This window comes from Lepidochelys kempii, chromosome 11 (assembly GCF_965140265.1).
Source record: "Lepidochelys kempii isolate rLepKem1 chromosome 11, rLepKem1.hap2, whole genome shotgun sequence".
Lineage (NCBI taxonomy): Eukaryota > Metazoa > Chordata > Testudines > Cheloniidae > Lepidochelys > Lepidochelys kempii.
This window is the reverse complement of record NC_133266.1, coordinates 78310647-78331336: the sequence shown is the minus strand read 5'-3', so window position 1 is coordinate 78331336 and position 20690 is coordinate 78310647. Positions and strand designations below refer to the sequence as shown.

At 49.0% G+C, this 20690-nt stretch overlaps 1 protein-coding gene across 1 annotated transcript in view; it reads left to right on the top strand.

The window, feature by feature from the left end:
* LOC140895273 (uncharacterized) overlaps positions 1 to 16951 on the top strand; it is a 29332-nt gene extending 12381 nt beyond the window's left edge. The window contains exons 4-6 of the mRNA XM_073304719.1: positions 5744 to 5836; positions 15721 to 15781; positions 16101 to 16951. Coding sequence (XP_073160820.1) covers positions 5744 to 5836; positions 15721 to 15781; positions 16101 to 16903 — 957 coding nt within the window. The 3' untranslated portion in view covers positions 16904 to 16951. The remainder of the gene's footprint in view (positions 1 to 5743; positions 5837 to 15720; positions 15782 to 16100) is intronic.
* Positions 16952 to 20690: the final 3739 nt, after the last annotated feature.

Below are 20690 nucleotides of genomic sequence, written 5' to 3'. Positions count from 1 at the left end.
GATAAATGGAGTGGAATACTACTGGAAGTGCTGAAACTGCACTGGAGTGGTTAACAACGGCTCAATGGGCATGTGTGTTTTAACCCCGAATTTGGGAATATTTCAGCAGCGAACCCACTCAGAAAGTAAAGAACACGTGAGATCATGCGATCAGTGAGCCTGGTGACATGGCTGACATGGGTCCGTGTGAGGTTATCCAAAAAGGGTCATTCTAAGAGCTAAAGTGAATGATTTATGAGAGAGTAAACTATGGCTGAGCTTTGGTCTGTGTGTCTGCTTTGCAATCCCTTCCAAAATTATGAAGTAAACCAATAATAAAACACCTATGAGGCACAATTCTGGAACATGTGGCTGCTTTGAGAACAAAAAGGTATATAAGTGCTAAGCAAAGTAAATGAGTCAGATTAAGTCCCCAATTAATATCCAAAGAGGTTCGAGACTGTGAGTCAGAAGTCATCGGGGTAACCAAAACCCCGCCTTGAGGGACCTTTTCAAGACCTTAGAACCAAAAGTCATCAGGGTAACCAAGGCCCTGCTTCGAGGGACAGACCAAGTGCCTGAGAGGGGAAAGAAGAGAAGAAAAGAAGTCTCCATCTAGAGCTGGTAGTTATACCTGCTTTGTTGGCCAATCAGGATACTGTGTAAGGCCAATATAGTTACTGAGGGTTTATGCTTGGGGAACTGAGGCTTATGGAAAAGAATGTATACCATGTAACCTTAACTGCTTGTGTGATTCTCTCTCAAATAAATGACTGTGCATTAAGCATATTGGTTTCCGAATTCACACTGGTATCGGTAAACACCTGCTCAGCTGTGGGTTGTTAAAAGATCCATTTCAACACCACGTACCCCTGGTTACGAACCACAGCCCTAGTGGACTTCATGGAGTTTCTGCCACTTTTCCCTGTGGTGTAGGGATCTGAAAGCTCTTAAAGGGAGAGGGTTATATTTTGCTTACGTGGCGGCTTTTGTTAAAGTTCCCAGACTCGTCTAGGTCCATTTACTGCATCATCGCTGGGGAGATTTACTTTCCTTTAAATAAGGTGAGAAAGAGAGAGGAAAAACCAGTTGCTTTCTACTGCCTAGTAACTAAGCGAATATACTGTCCTAGGGAACATGTCAGAGGGATACGCCAAAATGAGCTTCTGATTCTGCTCTTTCAGAGATTCTGGTACTGGGAGGGTTTCAAAATGCCTCAGTGGGTTTAGTCCTGCTGGAAGGAGCCAATTAGGTCTGAGCTGTAATAAAGTTTGGAGAAGCAGGTTGCAGTGCCCCGGCACTAGTTAATATTAAACACAGGCTATAATTAAACCTCACAATGTGGTTGACGCTTGTTCCATATACTGGACTGGACAGCTGACACTAACAGTGCCTTCCTTTGTGTCAGTGTATAGCTTGTGCAAGTCTAGTGGGGGAGGCCTGTGGCTGCATTACAGAGCTGTTACGAGAACAATTTCATTTCTGACTGCAAAGCAACCAAGTCTGCAGAAGTGTGCAAACCATTGCTCATGAGACCACCTTGTAGCTTCCCTTTGCAAAAAAGTGAAAGACAGTGACTAAAGAATGCTTCCGACAGTGATAACACACAAGCCAAGAGGAGAGCAGTTAAGAGGGGAAAGGCTTTTTAGTCAAACTGTTTAAACACTTCCTTTTTTGTTTTTAACACACAATTTAACTCTAGTGATGAATAAACATTTCGGATAAAGGAATCTTTGTTAAAGATTAAACACCCCATCAATTAAGGAGCTCATGAGAGCCAGGGTCTGAAACATCCAGCAGGTTTCCCAGCAAAACTAGGGAAGGGCCAGACCTTGGGAATGTAGAAAACCAATAAACCCCTCTCTATACATCAAAACAGACCAAAAGAGGGGACAAGCCTGAGGGTGGGAGGGGGAGATGTATTGCTGGTGGTAGAGTGGGTTTTTTGCAGGTCACTTTTAAAGTAGGATGGGTCATATGGGATTTCAAATCTGGCCCTGAAATATACAGTGGCCTCTGAGGCTATGCAGAAGTGGTGAAGGGGCATTATAGATGTATCTAAACAACCAGTGATAGATCCAACCTTGCTGTAAATCTTTAGCCGATTCCCAGCTCACACCTGTCTTGCTGGACTCACTGGAGACAGGCTTTCAGGAGAAGTGCCAACTCTTCATGCTCCATGGCCCTAATTCCTTCTGGCAGAGGAAAGCCTTGCTCTAGCAACATACCAAAGCCCGTACTTAACTTTATGCATGCAAGTTCTACTTAGTCACCCACACACTTAAGTGCTTTGCTGGACTGTGGCCTAAATCAGGATTGGGACTTGTAGAACCAGCAATAATGGCAGGAGAAGGCCCATTATTTGCATCGAGAAGGGCAGCTACTAACAGCCGCATGCGCCAAAACATCTGCTGTCCATGGCTACCAGGGCTGGTGAAATAAAACATCGGTGTCTTTCCAAGAGCTCGTCCTGCACCGCGGAAGGCCCATTTTTACTTGTGCTTTTGCAAAATAAAGACTACATTTGGCTGACATTACTCTTTATGGAGAGCAAGAAACAGCTTAGTTTACAGAACCCAGCTCAGCACATCTCATTTTGGAACTAACCAAGAACACTGCAGTGAGTGGATCTTGCCACAGCAGGCAATAAAATCAAAGGTGAAGGAATCGTGCAAGCAACTGGAGAGAGAGAGACTGATGTGCCATTAGATAAAAGGAAAGGATTAAACACTAGTAAGAATTCACAGACAAAAACTAAGCTGGAGTTAACTGCAATGTAATAACACAGTGGTATGAATTCTCAGCCTTATCAAAATAGCACTCACTAGAGAGGCAGAAAATTCAGACTTCAGATTGCAGTTAAAAGAAACAAACATTAGGAAGGTTGGGAACTCACAGCTAAGGCACCCAAAGGATGCCAACTTCCCAACATCCCTGTCTTTGCTCCCTTCAAACCTATTTTTTCTCAGATGAGTAATTTTTGGTTCAGGGCTGTCATAAACGTTCCTCTCTCCCCCATCTCTGGGAGTGGATGTTGTGACTTTGGAGAAGTCCCTGGACTTCACCAGTTTTATCATGCAATGGTAAAAATATGACCCACAGAGCTTTGGTTCCAGAACGGCTTCTCATAGTAGGTTCTTCTGAGACTTTGTCCTCAGATGAACCTCAGTGAGTGTTATGATTTTATGGCCCGAGTTACGTGTGCCCCTCCTCCCTTGTTGCCATGTGAGGCCCTGAATGGCTATTAAAATCCAAGGGACTTTTCACAGGAGCACAACACTTTGCTCTTCTCTAGCATCTCCCATGCAGGGATCTCAATGCACTCTGTAGCTATTCGTGACAATGTCTAAACGGAGCTAAGGTTGTAGCTAGGGTCCTTCAGCAAAAGAATTTCACTGGGGTTTGGAGTAGAAAGCAAATTCGGGAGAGGAGCCATTAATCCTAATATCAAGACCATCCAGTTACATGAGTCAAGAGATTTATTAAAGGTTATTGGAGGTTTATCAAATGGGGTACAAACCCTCAGTCTTTACGGCAAATGCCAACCACTCACTGGGTTTCAGAAGAAAGTTCCCATGCAGGCAGATTATCACATCATTGTCCACTACGGAGATTCTTGCACCTTCTGCTGGAGCATCTGCACCAGCCACCGTCAGAACCAAGATGCTGGGATAGATGGGGTACAGGTCTGAGCCAGTCTGGCAGGCCCTACGTTCCTATAAGGGTCCGCAAACAGCAAGGTTCTCAGTGGGATCCAGCAGCAGTTGACACTCCACATGTGCTATATCAGACTTTGAACCTGTCACCTGTTCAGGCATGAATATTGCTGGTACTGCACTTCAGAGCAGGGGCGTTTCCAATCCTTGTTTTTCTCCTGAGCTGCTGTATGTTTTATTCAGGAGCAATGGAAGGAAATATTTTTGAGATGGCCTCTCTTTCACTGAAAGTAGCAGCTGTTAGAAAGTTGCTTAGAGGCAAGGATGGTTATAAAGAGCCCTGGCAGAGAAGGATGAGTGAGCAAAGAGCAGGTGAAGTGGTCCATGGAGCAAAATCACAGCAGTTTGTCAGGTGGCTGCAGAACTAAAAGATCTGATCGCCCTGGTATTGTGTGATGTGTGTGTTATAAACATGGAGAGAGATTAGACAAAATTACCCATGCTGCTCACAGTCATCAGGTTGGTCAAAGCCGGAGACATGCCTGTCCTTATACTTGCCAACTATCTCAAATTGCTTGGGTTTGTAAACCCAGCCCTGGGTTGGCGCAGTCCTGATCAAAGTCCCAAGGAGCAGGCTGGGCTCTTTAAAACAAAAACTGTTCACCACCTAACACCTCCGTGGTCTCTGTGCTGAGCAGTGCAGGAGAGGCCTGAGGCAGATGCTGCTCTCCTCCTGCCTTTCTCAGCTGCACTGCCCCTGCTGAAGGGCAGAATATAGATAGGCAATGAGAAATATGAAGAGGCTGGAAAAACTCTTATAAAGAGAGATTGAAACGATTGGGTTTGTTACCTTAGAAATTAGAGGTGGAACTCTCTGCCACAGGAAGTCATCAAGGCAAAGTACTTAGCAAGATTCAGAAAGAGAGTGGACATTTATACAGATAACAGGACTATCCAGAGTTGTAATGAAAGTTAACAAACATTTGCGAAGGGAGAAGCCTTTTGTTTCAGGGCTTAAAACAATCTCTAAGTATTAGAGACCAGGATGAGACCTATGTGGGGGTTAGGTCACCCCACATCTGTGACTGTAGGGTCTTACACCTTCCTCTGAAGCATCCAGCACTAGCCACTGTCAGAGGCAGGACACTGGACAAAATGGACCTTGGGTCTGAACCAGTATGACATTTCCGATAATTGTGTAAGGGAAGGAACTACATACTTCTTGCAAAGCCTTGTGGGAAATCTGTCATGGGCATGAGACAACTGCTGGTTATAATATAGGGATAGATGAAGTTTGTGAGAATTCTAGAGATGGCTTGGTCTAACTTCCTCCTCACCTGTACTGGCACTTCTCAGGATCTTACTGTCCTCTGGATCCTCAAGATCTGGGACACAGAGTTCTTCCCCTTGTTCCATTTGGGAGGTCACATCGGCTTTAGGAATCAGAAATCCCACGCATGTTAATTAAAAGAGATGAGATCAGATATTGTAATACAGATGTTCTATGAGCATACAGCCAGCTGCTGTCTTTACTGGGGGTTGTTTTATCAGAAACGATGGGAAAGAGTTCATGGAAACTCTGAGAAAGTCTGACAGCTGTTGGGAGATGTGGTCCCGAGAAAGATTCAGGGCCCTCCACACACACTGGGGCCTGGATCCCAGTCACAGTGCAAACATTCAATCACTTGCTCATTGCTAAACCTGCAGAGATACCTGAATAGCTCAGAGCATGAAGCCAGAAATGAGGGGATTCTATCTGTGTATGCATGAACATGGACAAAGTAAATTTCCCTATTAGCAGCTCCGGGGATGGGGAGATCAGAGAACCCCATGGAGATCCTGAACCTCTCTGTGATTGGGTGTGGAGGTGACTATCCCTCTCGGGTGGGTTCTGGGGATGATAGGCCTTAATGCACCAGAAATCCTATAGAGCAGGAAAAACCCTGGCCTAACGCCAGACTGGGCACTTCATGGACCTCACAGCTTTTAATGAATATGGGAAAACAAGCCCTCATCCTGTGAGCTCAGCATCTCCTCATTCTCCTGTGACAGGGCCCTCGGTTGGATACACAGCCTCCTTTTCGAAGGTCACTGGCACCTAACCCAAGAATCTGCTGCTCAGTTCCCCTGCTGCAGTGACCATCACAACCACCCCAGACTGTCACATTTGTGCTGTGTGCGCGTTACGCCCTTTGGTGATGGTGAGTTCCGTAGCCCCGCTTCAGACCCAGCTTCCAGTATGCTCCTAGTTCTAGACCACCCCCCACCCCTCCCTCAGCCCCGCTGCTCTCCCCTAGACATTGGTGCAAATTACCGTCAGCACCAGAAGTAATGTTGACTCTGGAAACTGGGACCATAGCAAACGCTCTCTGTGCTGACAGAACCAGTCCCCGGGAGCTCCTTGCTCGCCCATCCCTTTGCTGCTCCCCCTGCCAGGCTCCACAGGGCCCACGTTTTAGATTTGGCAGGCCTGGACGATTCAGAGAGACTCTTCTGGGGATCTTTAGGTGTCATCCATCTTCCTGGGGCCGAAACAATTCCCCAAAGCTCCCTCGTGTCCCGGAGACTGAATGTCTGGGTCCCATTGGGGAATGCCTGCCCCCTCCCATCTCGCCTTGTCCTCAAAAGTCAGGCCAACTCTTCCCAGCGCCTGCTGCGTCCCATCGCCCCTTCCACCTCCCCGGTGTATTTACAGCTCCTCCAGGACAAATCCACCACCCGCTCCCCCCGGGTCTCCTATCCGAGCTGGCTCCATGACGGGGCGCCCCAGGGCCAAACCTGGCCGCCTCTCTGGCGAAAAGGGCAAGCGAGGCGCTTTCAGCAGGGTCTGAGGCCACTTCGCACCCTGACCCCGGGTCGCTGGGGGACTCTCCCTGGCCTCACGGCCCTGCAGCCCCAGCCCAAGTCAGCTGACGCCCTCCGCCGAGGGGAGGCTCTGAACCGGGCTGGGAAAGAGCCGCCAGGGTGGGACAGGGCCCCGGGGCCCAGCACGGCGGGAGGCGGAGGCAGGCCCTGGCGTTGCCTCTCTCGGCCCCTCTCCCCGCGACAGACGCTGCCGGGGCCCTGGGCCTCTGCCTCCTTCGGCCTCTGCCTGCCGCGCCCCAGGGGCTGCCCCGGGAGCCCCGCCGGGACCAGGCCGCCCCTTCCTGTCTCCCTCGCCACAACCCCCGCCCGGGAGCGGGATCCACGGGCCCCGACGGCCGGGGGCAGCGGGCCGAGGTAGGGGACGTGTCCGGTGGCGGCTGGGGCGGGGGTCGCCAGGGGCGAAGGGGCCTGGCTGGGGGCGGGAACCCGCTGCAGCTGGAAGCCAACCCCGCGGGGGACGGGACGGGGGTGAAACGTGGGGAGGGGCCGCCCCGGCAGCGGGGCCCCAGGCTCCAGCCAGCCCCGTCCCACAGGAAACACGGGCTTTCTGAACCAAACCCTTAAACTCTTCCAAAGTGTCCCTCCCGCCGGCACTGACCGCAGTGTTGACACCACCAAGCGTTCAAAAATTACGAGGACCCCCACCCCCCCCCAAAAAAAATCACGAGAGTGGCTTAAAAATCATGAGCTTTAAAAATAATGCCGGGTCCTGTTCTTCGCCTTCCGGCCTTGGTGCGTTCCGAGGTCATAATTTTATGCTTTTTCTGCAACCAGGAGAGCGAGAGGCTTCAGGGGGAGAAAGCTGTGATTCTGAGGTAATAATGACAGGTTTCAGAGTAGCAGTCGTGTTAGTCTGTCTTTGCAAAAAGAAAAGGAGGACTTGTGGCACCTTAGAGACTAACCAATTTATTTGAGCATGAGCTTTCGTGAGCTACAGCTCACTTCATCGGATGCATACTGTGGAAACTGCAGTAGACATTATATACACACAGAGACCATGAAACAATACCCCCTCCCACCCCACTGTCCTGCTGGATAGCCCGCAGGACAGTGGGGTGGGAGGGGGTATTGTTTCATGGTGTCTGTGTGTATATAATGTCTACTGCAGTTTCCACAGTATGCATAGCCCGCAGGACAGTGGGGTGGGAGGGGGTATTGTTTCATGGTCTCTGTGTGTATATAATGTCTACTGCAGTTTCCACAGTATGCATCCGATGAAGTGAGCTGTAGCTCACGAAAGCTCATGCTCAAATAAATTGGTTAGTCTCTAAGGTGCCACAAGTACTCCTTTTCTTTGAGGTAATAATCTGATTCCGGCAGAGCACTTGGGACTGTAAAAAGCACCAGCTATTGTAAAAAGAACAGGAGGACTTGTGGCACCTGAGAGACTAACCAATTTATTTGAGCATAAGCTTTCGTGAGCTACAGCTCACTTCATCGGATGCCTTCAGTAGAAAATACAGTGGGGAGGTTTTATACACACAGAGACCATGAAACAATGGGTGTTACCATACACACTGTAAGGAGAGTGATCAGGTAAGGTGAGCTATTACCAGCGGGAGAGCGGGGGGGGGATGACGACTTTTTGTAGTGATAATCAAGCTGGGCCATTTCCAGCAGTTGACAAGAACATGTGAGGAACGGGGGGGTGGGGGCGGTGAGGAGGAAGGGGGCCTCTCCTTCTGCTCGGGGCCTCTCCTTCTGCTCCTCTACCCCCACGAACATGATACAGTTCTGTGGTGACCTAGAATCCTATTTCCGACATCTCCGACTCAAGGAATATTTCCAACACACCTGAACAGCAGACTAACCCACAGAGACCTTCCTACCAACACTACAAAAAGAAGGATTCTGGGTGGACTCCTCCTGAAGGTCGAAACAACAGACTGGACTCCTACATAGAGTGCTTCCGCCAATGTGCAAGGGCTGAAATTGTGGAAAAGCAGCATCACTTGCCCCATAACCTTAGCCGTGCAGAACACAATGCCATCCAGAGACTCAGAAACAACTCTGACATCATAATCAAAAAGGCTGACAAAGGAGGTGCTGTTGTCATCATGAATAGGTTGGAATATGAACAAGAGGCTGCTCGGCAGCTCGCCAACACCACTTTCTACAAGTCATTACCCTCTGATCCCACTGAGGGTTACCAAAAGAAACTACAGCATTTGCTCAAGAAACTCCCTGAAAAAGCACAAGAACAAATCCGCACAGACACACCCCTGGAACTCCGAACAGGGGTATTCTATCTGCTACCCAAGATCTATAAACCTGGAAATCCTGGACACCCCATCGTCTCAGCCATTGGCACCCTGACAGCAGGACTGCCGGCTGTGTGGACTCTCTCCTCAGGCCCTACGCTACCAGCACTCCCAGCTATCTTCGAGACACTACTGACTTCCTGAGGAAACTACAATCCATCGGTGATCTTCCTGAAAACACCATCCTGGCCACTATGGATGTAGAAGCTCTTTACACCAACATTCCACACAAAGATGGACTACAAGCGATCAGGAACAGTATCTCCGATAATTTCATGGCAAACTTGGTGGCTGAACTTTGTGACTTTGTCCTCATCCATAACTATTTCACATTTGGGGACAATGTATACCTTCAAATCAGCGGCACTGCTATGGGTACCCGCATGGCCCAACAGTGTGCCAACATTTTTATGGCTGACTTAGAACAACACTTCCTCAGCTCTCGTCCCCTAACGCCCCTACTCTACTTGCGCTACATTGATGACATCTTTATCATCTGGACCCATGGAAAAGAAGCCCTTGAGGAATTCCACCGTGATTTCAACAATTTCCATCCCACTATCAACCTCAGCCTGGTCCAGTCCACACAAGAGATCCACTTCCTGGACACTACAGTGCTAATAAGCAATGGTCACATAAACACCACCCTATACCAGAAACCTACTGACCCCTATACTTACCTACATGCCTCCAGCTTTCATCCAGACCACACCACATGATCCATTGTCTACAGCCAAGCTCTACGATACAACCGCATTTGCTCCAACCCCTCAGACAGAGACAAACATCTACAAGATCTATATCAAGCATTCTTACAACTACAGTACCCACCTGCTGAAGTGAAGAAACAGATTGATAGAGCCAGAAGAGTACCCAGAAGTTACCTACTACCGGACAGGCCCAACAAAGAAAATAACAGAACACCACTAGCCATCACCTTCAGCCCCCAAATAAAACCTCTCCAACACATCATCAAGGATCTACAACCTATCCTGAAGGACGACCCATCACTCTCACAGATCTTGGGAGACAGGCCAGTCCTTGCTTACAGACAGCCCCCCAACCTGAAGCAAATACTCACCAGCAACCACACAACAAAAACACTAACCCAGAAACCTATCCTTGCAACAAAGCCCGTTGCCAACTGTGTCCACATATCTCTATTCAGGGGACACCATCACAGGGCCTAATCACATCAGCCGCACTATCAGAGGCTCGTTCACCTGCACATCTACCAATGTGATATGTGCCAGCAATGCCCCTCTGCCATGTACATTGGCCAAACTGGACAGTCTCTATGCAAAAGAATAAATGGACACAAATCAGACATCAAGAATTATAACATTCAAAAACCAGTCGGAGAACACTTCAATCTCTCTGGTCACTCAATTACAGACCTAAAAGTGGCAATTCTTCAACAAAAAAACTTCAAAAACAGACTCCCAATGAGAGACTGCTGAATTGGAATTAATTTGCAAACTGAACACCATTAAATTAGGCTTGAATAAAGACTGGGAGTGGATGTGTCATTACACAAAGTAAAACTATTTCCCCATGTTTTATTTCCCCCCCTACTGTTCCTCAGACGTTCTTGTCAACTGCTGGAAATGGCCCACCTGGATCATCACAACAGGTTTTTTTTTTCTTCTGCTGGTAATAGCTCACCTTACCTGATCACTCTCCTTACAGTGTGTATGGTAACACCCATTGTTTCATGGTCTCTGTGTGTATAAAATCTCCCCACTGTATTTTCCACTGAATGCATCCGATGAAGTGAGCTGTAGCTCATGAAAGCTTATGCTCAAATAAAATTGGTTAGTCTCTAAGGTGCCACAAGTCCTCCTGTTCTTTTTGTGGATACAGACTATCACGGCTGCTACTCGGAAACCATCTATTGTGAGACACGTGATTAAATCAGAAGCGTTGGCAATACTGGAATGTTCCCTGGTCTTTGTGGGCCAGTGGGTGTTTCGCAGCCTGGCCAGGGCTGAGCTGGTGAGTTCAGTGCTGAGCAGCCACTGAGTGGGGGATGCTGGATGTCTCAGGGGCCAGTGACTCCAAGGTGGTGGCCGTGTAGGCAGCAGACATTTTTGACCCCTCATTAGAGGACTCACTACAGGGACGTCATGCAGGGGAATAATGAGAGTGTACAGAGACAAAGAATTCAGCTAAATTCCGTGTCCCTGCCTCTCTGCAGTGTAAGCATGTAGGTTACAGTAACATTTGTAACGATGACAAGCCCTAAAGGATCAGGAAAACTTACTGAGCAGAAGCAGCCCCTAGCTCTTCAAAGACACCCCCGGTAAGGCTATGTCTACACTGCTGGGAGAGCTCTCCCAGCCACAAAATAAAACCACCCCGAACGAGGGCAGTAGCTTCGTTGACAGGAGCGCGGCTCCCACCAATGACGCACTGTCCACACAGGCGCTTTTCATCGTTAAAACGTTTGTCATTCGGGGTGTGTTTTTTCACACCCCTGAGCAACAGAAGTTTTAACGACGAAAGGGCCAGTGTAGACAAAGCCTAAGATAGCAGAGCCAAAAACGTCAATTTAGTCTACACTTCGAGCGGCACGGCTGCACCGATACAGCTGTGCTGCTGTAAGATCGCTTGTGTAGCCACATTGTGCTGAAGGGAGAGCGCGCTCCCGTCGACATAGCGAGCGGTGGTAGCTATGACGGCAGGAGAGCCTCTCTCGCCGACATAGTGCTGTGCACACAAGTGCTTATGGCGGCAAAACTTATGTGGCTCGGGGGGTGGCTTTTTTCACACTCCCAACGACGAAAGTTTTGCTGACGTAAAAGTGCTATGGTGTAGACAGGGCTTTAGTTAGAAGGGCCCAGAGGCGGGTGTGGGAGCTAGTGGACGTGTTCAGTAGCTGTTTTTAAAGCTGTACGGACAGATTCCACTGAGGGCAGACAGTCTTAGAGGTTTCCCACATTCACCATCTGCAAATGGCGGAGATTTGATTGCAGTAAGAGCACACCTAACGCAGAGAGACCCTGGTTATCAGTGGGCAGGAGGGCAGACAGTCTTAGAGGTTTCCCACATTCACCATCTGCAGATGGCGGAGATTTGATTGCAGTAAGAGCACACCTAACGCTGAGAGACCCTGGTTATCAGTGGGCAGGATCGAACTGGGGACCTCTGGAGCTTAGTGCATGAGCCTCTACCGCATGAGCTAAAAGCCAGCTGGCTGTTGGCTAAGACTGTAGAGCAGACTCATTAATTGCTCTCTATGGGGTCTCAGTGCCATTGGATGGGACAGGACACCACACTCAGAAGGTGTTGGGTTACACCCACTCTAGCTTTACCACTTCCAGCAGGCTAAAAAGTGCAACAGTGTGGGCTGCACATCCATAACGTTCCTGTCTTTTCCAGGGTTCAGGCAGAAGGCTTATTGCTGTAGTTTCAGCTGCTGTTTCTGCTTGCTCTGTGTTGACAGGGAACATTCCCAGACAAGGTGGCTTGAGAGAGGCTCAAGGGACTGCAAACAAAGGGTTGCTATTTCAGCACACTAGAGGGAGTGCAGGAAGTTGTTAACCAGCTCAGGAGCTGTTTGGAAGCTGGTGTGGAAGTTTTCATTAAGGGCAAACATTCCCCGGCATGTGTCTTTAGTTAGAAGCTCAAAGCTCCTTACCAATCTCTAGTGAGTTCTATCAGGGATTGAAAACTGGCAACCATTTGAGCACCGGTAGGTCCAGCGCAGCCCAGCGAGGAGAAGATGGAGCTACCAGGGGTAATGTAGACTGAATCTGTGGGTTGGCTCTCAATAGAATTTCCTGTAATTTTACAGATTGGTCTGCGGCATTTATATGTTAACATCTTTAATTCCAAGAACGAAAATAAGTAATTTCTCTTCCTTGAGTAGATGCAGCCGTGTCTTCCACTTAACTGTGTGCGCACCCAGAGCGCTGGAGCCAGAGAATTTTACCAAGCGGTATCTGTAGAGGGGCGGCCCATCCCCCAGCTACATGAGGGGCCTGACCCCCCACAGTTCCTTCTTAGTGCCCATGGCTGGAGTCAGAGGTCTGTGTGGTTTTCATCCTTGTAATCCTCTATTCAGTGACTTTTTTCGACTTGCGTGTAGTTCATTAGTACTCCTAGTATAGTGTGTGTGTGTTGGAGTTTAAGTGCTCCTGGGTGACGCTCTCCCCAGAGGTGAAACATTGTTTGGGGCAGGGGAAGGGCGGTCTCCACACCGATGCTGGCTGAGGCCCATGGCAAGGAGCAGTGTTTGGTTTGCAGCTCGTTCCCCAAATGGACTCATTGAACAGGCCACGCGGCCTGCTTCAGCACGAGGCCTTGTTGGCTCGGAAGTGGCCTTTGGGGTCGGAAAGAGCTGCTGCTTTATGTCCTGGGGCTGGCACCTCCCCAAAGAGTCCTTCCCCATTGAGTATGCCATGGAAAAGGTCCCATGAGACCAACTGAGGCCATGGGGACTCGTCTCCCTCCTCCAGAAGGAGTGTGGATTGGCACAGCGTGAGTGCCGTGTGCAGGATGGAGCAGGATTTGTCAACAGCTCCCCAGCACTGCGCAGGGAGGTCAGAGATCCCTTACCATTGACTCCGGTTCTGGCCCCAGGGTGTCCATTGACCCCGGTGCCGACGAGGGCAGTGCTGGCCCTGGCTGTTTCTGTATCAGGCAGCAGTGGACCCCCTCTGCCTTTCTGTCCTGACCTTCCACTTGGTCCAGGACTTTGCCAGACTTGCATCGTTTACAGCCCTGCTGACTGGGCATGCTGCTGAACCTATGAGTCTGTCAGCGCCACACCCCAGTGTTTCCTTTCCACATTCAGTGGAAATGGGGCTGGTACGGGGCTCCCTCCTCAGCACCGGGAACTTCTTCGGTATCCTGTGGCTGGCTTTGCCAATGTTACTGTGCCATCAGTCACCGCCCTCCTCTTCAGCACTGTTAGTTACTTCGGTACCGATGCTAACTTTGGGGTCAACACTGCTCCCGGCACCGCAAACAACGGAGCTGTACTCAGTGCCGGCGGTACCATTTCCATCATCGGCACCAGCCCCCTCTGTTTTCTTGGCTACAAACAAATCGGACGGTCTGGGATTTCTTGGTGTCTGAGTCAGGATCTTACTCCTATTCTCCAGGCAGCCAAATGTTTGATCTAGTTGTCAGTATAATACCTAGGCCGAGCCTGCATGAAAGTAGATGATCTTTGTTTGACAAAAGTCCCAAAAGTCTCCCTTATTTTGCGAGGTTTAAATATAAATATTTTTGGGTGTAGGCTCTATGCTATACTCTTCATTTTAAGGAAAGTAATGCATCTCTCATTGGTGATGTTAATCCGGCTAGGGTTCATTGTCACTGCTGTGCTGTACTGGTTTGTCTTTGGAGTGTTATTCAGTAAAAAGAAACAAATGGGGGGAAAAGAAATTTGGAACTGCTAATTGCATGTGTGTGTGTTTGTGTGTGTGAAACTGTGCTATGTTGAAAACTGGTACTGGAGTCTTAAGAAGCAGAAAAAGAAAGCAAATCCTGTTATCATTACCACTTTTTAGTATTTAGAGGGTTCCTATAGAAAACCCAGCTGTAGTCTGCAGGGAGGATGTGAGTTCATGGCCTGTCCAGATACATTAAGTCAGAGAGAGTTCTGTAGCACAGAATCGGTAAGTAAATTGCAACCGATACAAGCATAGACTTACCTCCTCTCTCTGTGGGTTGCACAAGCACAGTAGCCCATGTCACCACGTCTACACCGCTACTTTTAGCCGTGCCGGCGTGGGCTAGTTATGTCTCTCCGATCTGCAGTCACACATCTGATTGAAGTGGAGACATACCCAGTATTGCCAACTCTGGTGATTTGATCACAACTCTGGTGACTGGGGGGGGTCCTGTCTCATGAAAACGTGACAAAAGGTGCCAACTCATGACTTTTCCTTTATTCAAAATGCCCATCTCCCCTTACTATCGGTGCAGCTGGAGCCTGCAAGATGGCTGCCATCTTCTAATGTGAGGCTACCCTTCATAAAATTGACTTCCACCTCCCACTGTTTTCCATGGGATTGAAGCCAGGCCCACAGGTTGAAGGGGCTGGACAAGACACAGGAACTGTGAGGAGCAGTAGAGACACCATGACAGGGGGATGGGGAAAATGAGAGGGGAAGAAGGGCAGTTGAGGGAATGTGGGGGCAGGAGGGAGGCTGAGGGGGTGCAGAGAACAGTCCCCTTCCTGCAGCCAGGGGAAGGCAGCGTTGTCAACTCAAACTCTCACAAACTGATCAAGAGTCTAGGATCTTGGTCCCTGCAGGAGCTGTCACCCTGATTCAAAAAGTCACTGCAAACCCACAATCTTCTGGGCTGGGCATGTGGGCAGCGTTCTGTGCGAGCTCTGTAGGGCTGAGGGTTCAGATCTGACCTGTATGGCCCTGGAACAGCTCTCTCTATGGGCCTGGGGGAATGGGAGGCAGGGAATGGCGAGTTGGATTGTGCTGCTGGGACCCAGGTAGAGGAGGGAGCAGGGGGACTTGGGTAATACGAATTGGATGACAGTTCCTCTATGATAGGGCTGAGGAGATGGTAAATGGAGTCGCTTGCATGGGTTGTGTCCATTAAAGGTTGCCTTTTCACGTGGAATTCTGACACCCCCAGTGGCAGAGGAACAGAGGAGAGTTAAAAGTCGAAAGACAGATGGAAAAACAGGGTTTGATATAAATAACCGCTCATGATCTTTGGTTTCTGGAGGCTGGCAATACTGCGTGTGCGGAGAGCTGAGCCAGGTGGGGTTCAGGGGAATAGGCACTGGACATAGCAGGGGCTCAGCGGCTGGCTAATGCGGACCCCTATGGCTCTGAGCACTGAGAGCAAGTTCAGGAGTTCTACAGTTGTATAATATCTTGGGAGATTTTTGTGAGAGATTCCACAATCATGTAATTTACCCTGAGGTGTTTTCTCCCTCCCCCCTGCCCAGCACTGTGTCTAATTACGATGTGATCTCGCAGATGGAACGAGGGGAAGAGCCGTCGGTCCGGGAAAGGGAGAACCGAAGAAACACCTGTACAGGTAGGGCACATGGGAGACTGATGTCAGGAACCTGAGATGAGGGAGTAGAAAGCTAGGGTTTATTGGCAGGTGTCGTATCCTTGTGATCTTCCAGTAATCCTGGCTGCCACCTTCTGGTAATTCCCTCTCATGGCCACTTGTCCTCCACAGAGTTTGGATGGCACGAGGTCGTAGAATCCCCCCCCCTCGGAGGAATGGCTGGGGGGATTCTGCTCCAGATTCCTCAATCTCCCAAACAGTTATTTTGGTTTGCACCCTCCCTGCCCTGTTTGAGGCATCCTGGGAGCGACTCACTTCTGGCTCACTCTCTCTATCCCAGCAGGTCAGGGGACGGTGAGTGAGAATAAGAAGGAGAGTCCTCAGCAGGGAGATCCTGAGCAAGTGGAATTTCATGGGACGTTACTGGGAAGATCCAAAGAGAAGGGAAATTTCTGCTCTCTTGAGCAGGGCAAAGCTTCTGAGAGTCCAGGTAGGTCCAAAAGGGAGCAAAGAAACCCTCCGGCAAAGAGACTGGGGAAATCCATCCCACTTGGGGGAGGTGACCTCAACGACCTCACAATCCTGCAGAGACTCCACCCAGGAGAGGGAAAGAAGACGTGTCCAGACTGTGGGAAAAGCTTCCGTGGGCGCTTAGGTCTTACTAGACATCAGAGAATCCACTTGGGCAAGAAGCCCTACCAGTGCCTCAGCTGTGGGAAGAGCTTCATCCGGAGCTTGCAGCTCGTCACCCACCAGAGAACCCACACGGGAGAGAAGCCCTACCAATGCCCCCAGTGCGGGAAGGGCTTCAGCCAGAGCTCCAACCTGGCCACGCACCAAAGAGTGCACACGGGGGAGCGGCCCTACCGGTGCTCCCAGTGCGGGAAGGGCTTCAGCCAGAGCTCCGCCCTGCTTGCCCACCAGCGGATCCACATGGGAGAGAGGCCCTACAAGTGTCCTGAGTGTGGAAAGGGCTTTTATGCGCGCTCCCCACTTATTGCACACCGGAGAACCCACACTGGCGAGACGCCCTACACGTGTCCGGAGTGTGGGAAAGGGTTCCGCAAGAAAACCAGCCTGAATGTGCATCAGAGAGACCACCCGGCGGAGGAACAATGCCCTGACCAGGGCTGTCCCCAGTGAACGGCATCCATGGCCATTCCCACAACACATGGGGGTATTTGGCTTCTCAGCACCATCTGTCTGCACATCTGTTGGGTCAACTGACTGCGGGAGCCACCCCTAAGATGACTGGTGGTGATCCTCTAGCAAGTCCTAGGCAGAGGAGAAGAAGCCCGCATCATCTCTTATTTAACTGGTGCATCCCCAGCTGCAAAGCTGCCAAGCCCTCTGTCTCTTGTCAACATGGGAGGAGAGAGGAAAATCCCTCCAGGAGCTCCTTTTTCCTCAGGTGGGAGAAAGCTACGTGGCTCAGGCCCTAAACTAACTCAGAACACCTATCGCCACCCACCCCCAGACCTGGGCTGGGCTGAGCTCTCAAACTGATCCAGAACTGGAGCTTGATTTTGCCCAAACAACCTTAATCCTGGCCACTTGTGGAAATACATTGTGGTACAATTTTAATTTACACTGTCACATACCATTTTTCCCCGCAGGGCTCCTGCCTCATTCAGTGCCCAGAATGGATGTGTCGGGCAGCCTGAACTATGGGGGTCTCTATGTATGCTGCCGATTATAGAATCTACCCTCTATTCTTTCCCTGCCCCTTGCCTTCTCTCTCCAACTTGGGTGCCCAGGGTCATCTGGGGCCACCTACATCACTTTCCTAAAAGTGCCTTGAATTGCCAATGGAGCCAACCCCCATTTTCTGCCTTTCGCCCTGGCAAGCTCCTGGAAATTCTGCCCTGACTGGTCTGTGCGTCCCACACCATTCATGATGACATGCTAGCCCAGCTGCTGAGGAGAGCCCTGCAGAAAGCAATAGGGTGTTAGGGGACAGGAAATGGAGACCTGTGTCTCATCCTAATGCTGTCTGAGCAGAGTCTGCAGTCGGTTCATTCCGTTTTCAAGCTAGTTCTTTTAATTGTCACACCCTCATTCCAGTGCCAGGGAGGAACAAATCTCAGGCAGAAGAATAAAACAAAAGCAGAAAAACTTCTGCCAACAAAACCCATGTAACAGATTGATTGGGAGCAGTTTTAAGCTTAATCAAAAAGAGCCACTCTTAAATTGAAATAAGCGTATCTATACAGGGATGTGCAAAGTTTTAACTGAAAGAGCTTAAGTTCCCACCTTAGGTTAAAGGGGTACAAGCCCTCAGTGCAGCCTTGCCAACCCCAAGCGTGCAAAAATCATGAGTCCAGCCCCCAAAACATGAAATTTGGCTTAAAAATCCAGTGATGTTTTAAAAATAATACATTTGAAGTTTTTTATTTCTTCTGGTTTCTGAGTCTTTAGCGTGCACGTGCTTCACGTTTTCAGACTTTTCCCTGCAACCACGAGGGCTAGAATCTCCCTTAAAAAAAAGGAAAGAAAAGAAAGTTGAGCTTCTTATTCAGTCTCTTGATTCTAGCAGCTGGGGCTGGAAAACACCAAATATAATGAGAGCTGCATTACATTTTTAAGAGTTGGTAACACTATAGTTAAATCTTCTTCTTCAGATAGATGCAGCCGTGTATTCCACATAGGTGTGTGTGGACCCAGCAGACTGGAGCCTCAGAAATTTGCCTACCGGTACCTGTAGAGGGTCATGCTTGCACCTCATGGCCATAGCCCCTCCCCTGGCTACATGAAGGTGCAACCCCAACCCTCTCTCAGTTCTTATTTCTTAGTCAACTGTAACATCCCATGTTTAATTCATTCTTTTAAACACTGTCAACACTATCACCTAACCAGCTTTATTTGACCTTCTGTAATTTCTTAGTTGCTTTTGAAATTCTATTTTGGCTAATAAATGGATACATTTACCATACTTCCCCAGTCTGTATTTTAGCTGAGGAACAGATATAGAAAGAACCTGAGGGCTTGTGTGCTGCTGAAGAGCTATTCCAATGGGAGGGGTTCTTCTGACAGCGTAGGCACTCCGCCTCCTCACGTGGCAGTAGCTAGGTCAACAGGAGAATGCTCCCGTCGACCTAGCGCTGTCTACACCAGGGGCTAGGTCGGTTTAACTGCGTCTCTCATGGGTGTGGAATTTTCACACCCCTGAGTGGTGTAGTTATATTGACCTAATTTTGCAGTGTAGTCTAGTAGATAATAGGTTAATTAAATTAATTGTCCAATATGGTTTAGAATGTGTATTTCTTACATCACGCATCTTAATGAGGGATGAAGTTCAAAGTCTAATCGTCAATGCTAATATGAAGTGCAGGCAAACATACTTGTCTTAAACCCAAATTAGTTATATATACAAAGCAAGATTAGTGCAAAACTAAGGCTGCTTGTTTCAGATGAATGCAGAGAAGAAAGATGGCTCAGGGGTTAGGGTCCTAATCTAGCCCTTGAGAGAGACTGGTTCAAGTTCTTGCTCCACCATAAATTTTCTGCATGAACTTGAGAAAGTCACTTGGGCCCAGTTCCACAAAGGTGTTAGGAGCCTAAATCCCTTTATGGATCTGGGATTCTGGGCCCATCCGTACAATGGGGATCACAGCACTTTCCAACATCACCGGGGAGTTGTGAAGGGAAATACATTAAAGCTTGTGAGGCGCTTGGATATTGCACTAATGGGGACTATATAAGCACTTATGATAGAAGAACTGCAGAAGCTAAGATTTCTATAGCAGGGTTTGCTTAGCTATGTAAATCTGTATTTTATGATATAGTGATGTACAAGCACCAGAAGGGTTAAGGGAGCCTGAGAGTGTCAGGAACCTCAACCTCACTGATTGCACCTGGGGAGGGTGTGGTCCGGGGAGGGGGGTGGACTTAAAAGAGGAGAGAGAAGGCATTTGGGAGAGGAGAGTATGTAGTGTACTCCCTCTGTCCGGGAAGTGGGATGATAGACGGCTAGAGAACCATAGAAATGTAGGGCTGGAAAGGACCTCAAGTGGTCATCAAGTCCAGATTGATCTGCTAAGGACCAAGTAAACCTAGACCAGCCCTGGCAGATGTTTGTCCAACCTGTTTTTAAAAAGCTCTAATGATGGAGATTCCACAGCCTCCATAGGACGCCCATTCCAGAGCTGACCTAGCCTTCTAGTTAGAAAGTATCTCCTAATATCTAACCTAAATCTCCCTTGCTAGAGATTGAGCCCATTACTTCTTGTCCTACCTTCAGCAGACATGGAGAAAAACAGACAGGCTGCCCCTGAGGTGAGCCAGCAGAAGGATCAGGAGCTGCTGCGGGACCCTGGACCCCTGGGAAGGCAGAGAACTGTCGGACCCTGACTGTGGCATGGAGTGAGGATGCTGATGATGAATGAGGCTTGCCTGCGCAGGAATGGGATGGCCAGACGAGCCTGACTGGGGCTGAGGATTTAGTTATGATTCTCTGGGACGTGTTAAAGGACTCTGTGGTCCCAGACGGGGTCAGACTCTTGAACATGGCATGGTCGGAGAGTCAGGCCACCCCTGCGGCCAGCACAGGCTGAAGAACACAAGAGGGAAAAGGAAGCACAACTGCTGCAATGCCACATCGAGCTCTGTGTGTGTGTGTGTGTGTGTGTGTGTTGGGACAGCAGTTTTGCGGCAGGTCTATATTTACAACTGTTAAAATCAGACTGCATCTTGAACAAGACAAATGGTATGGAAAATGTCCGAAGGAACCTAAAAGAATGGTAATGCAAAAGCTACCTTAGCGGTGTAACTTTCATGTAGCCCTGCTGATATTTTGCAATGCCTATGACAGTTGCATTACATTTTTGTTCACATTTAACTTACTGAGATGATGTTGAATCAGTGCTGGAAATGTAAAAATGTTAGTGACAATGGCAATGAAAATCTGGTATGTGCAACCTTTTCGCCTGCA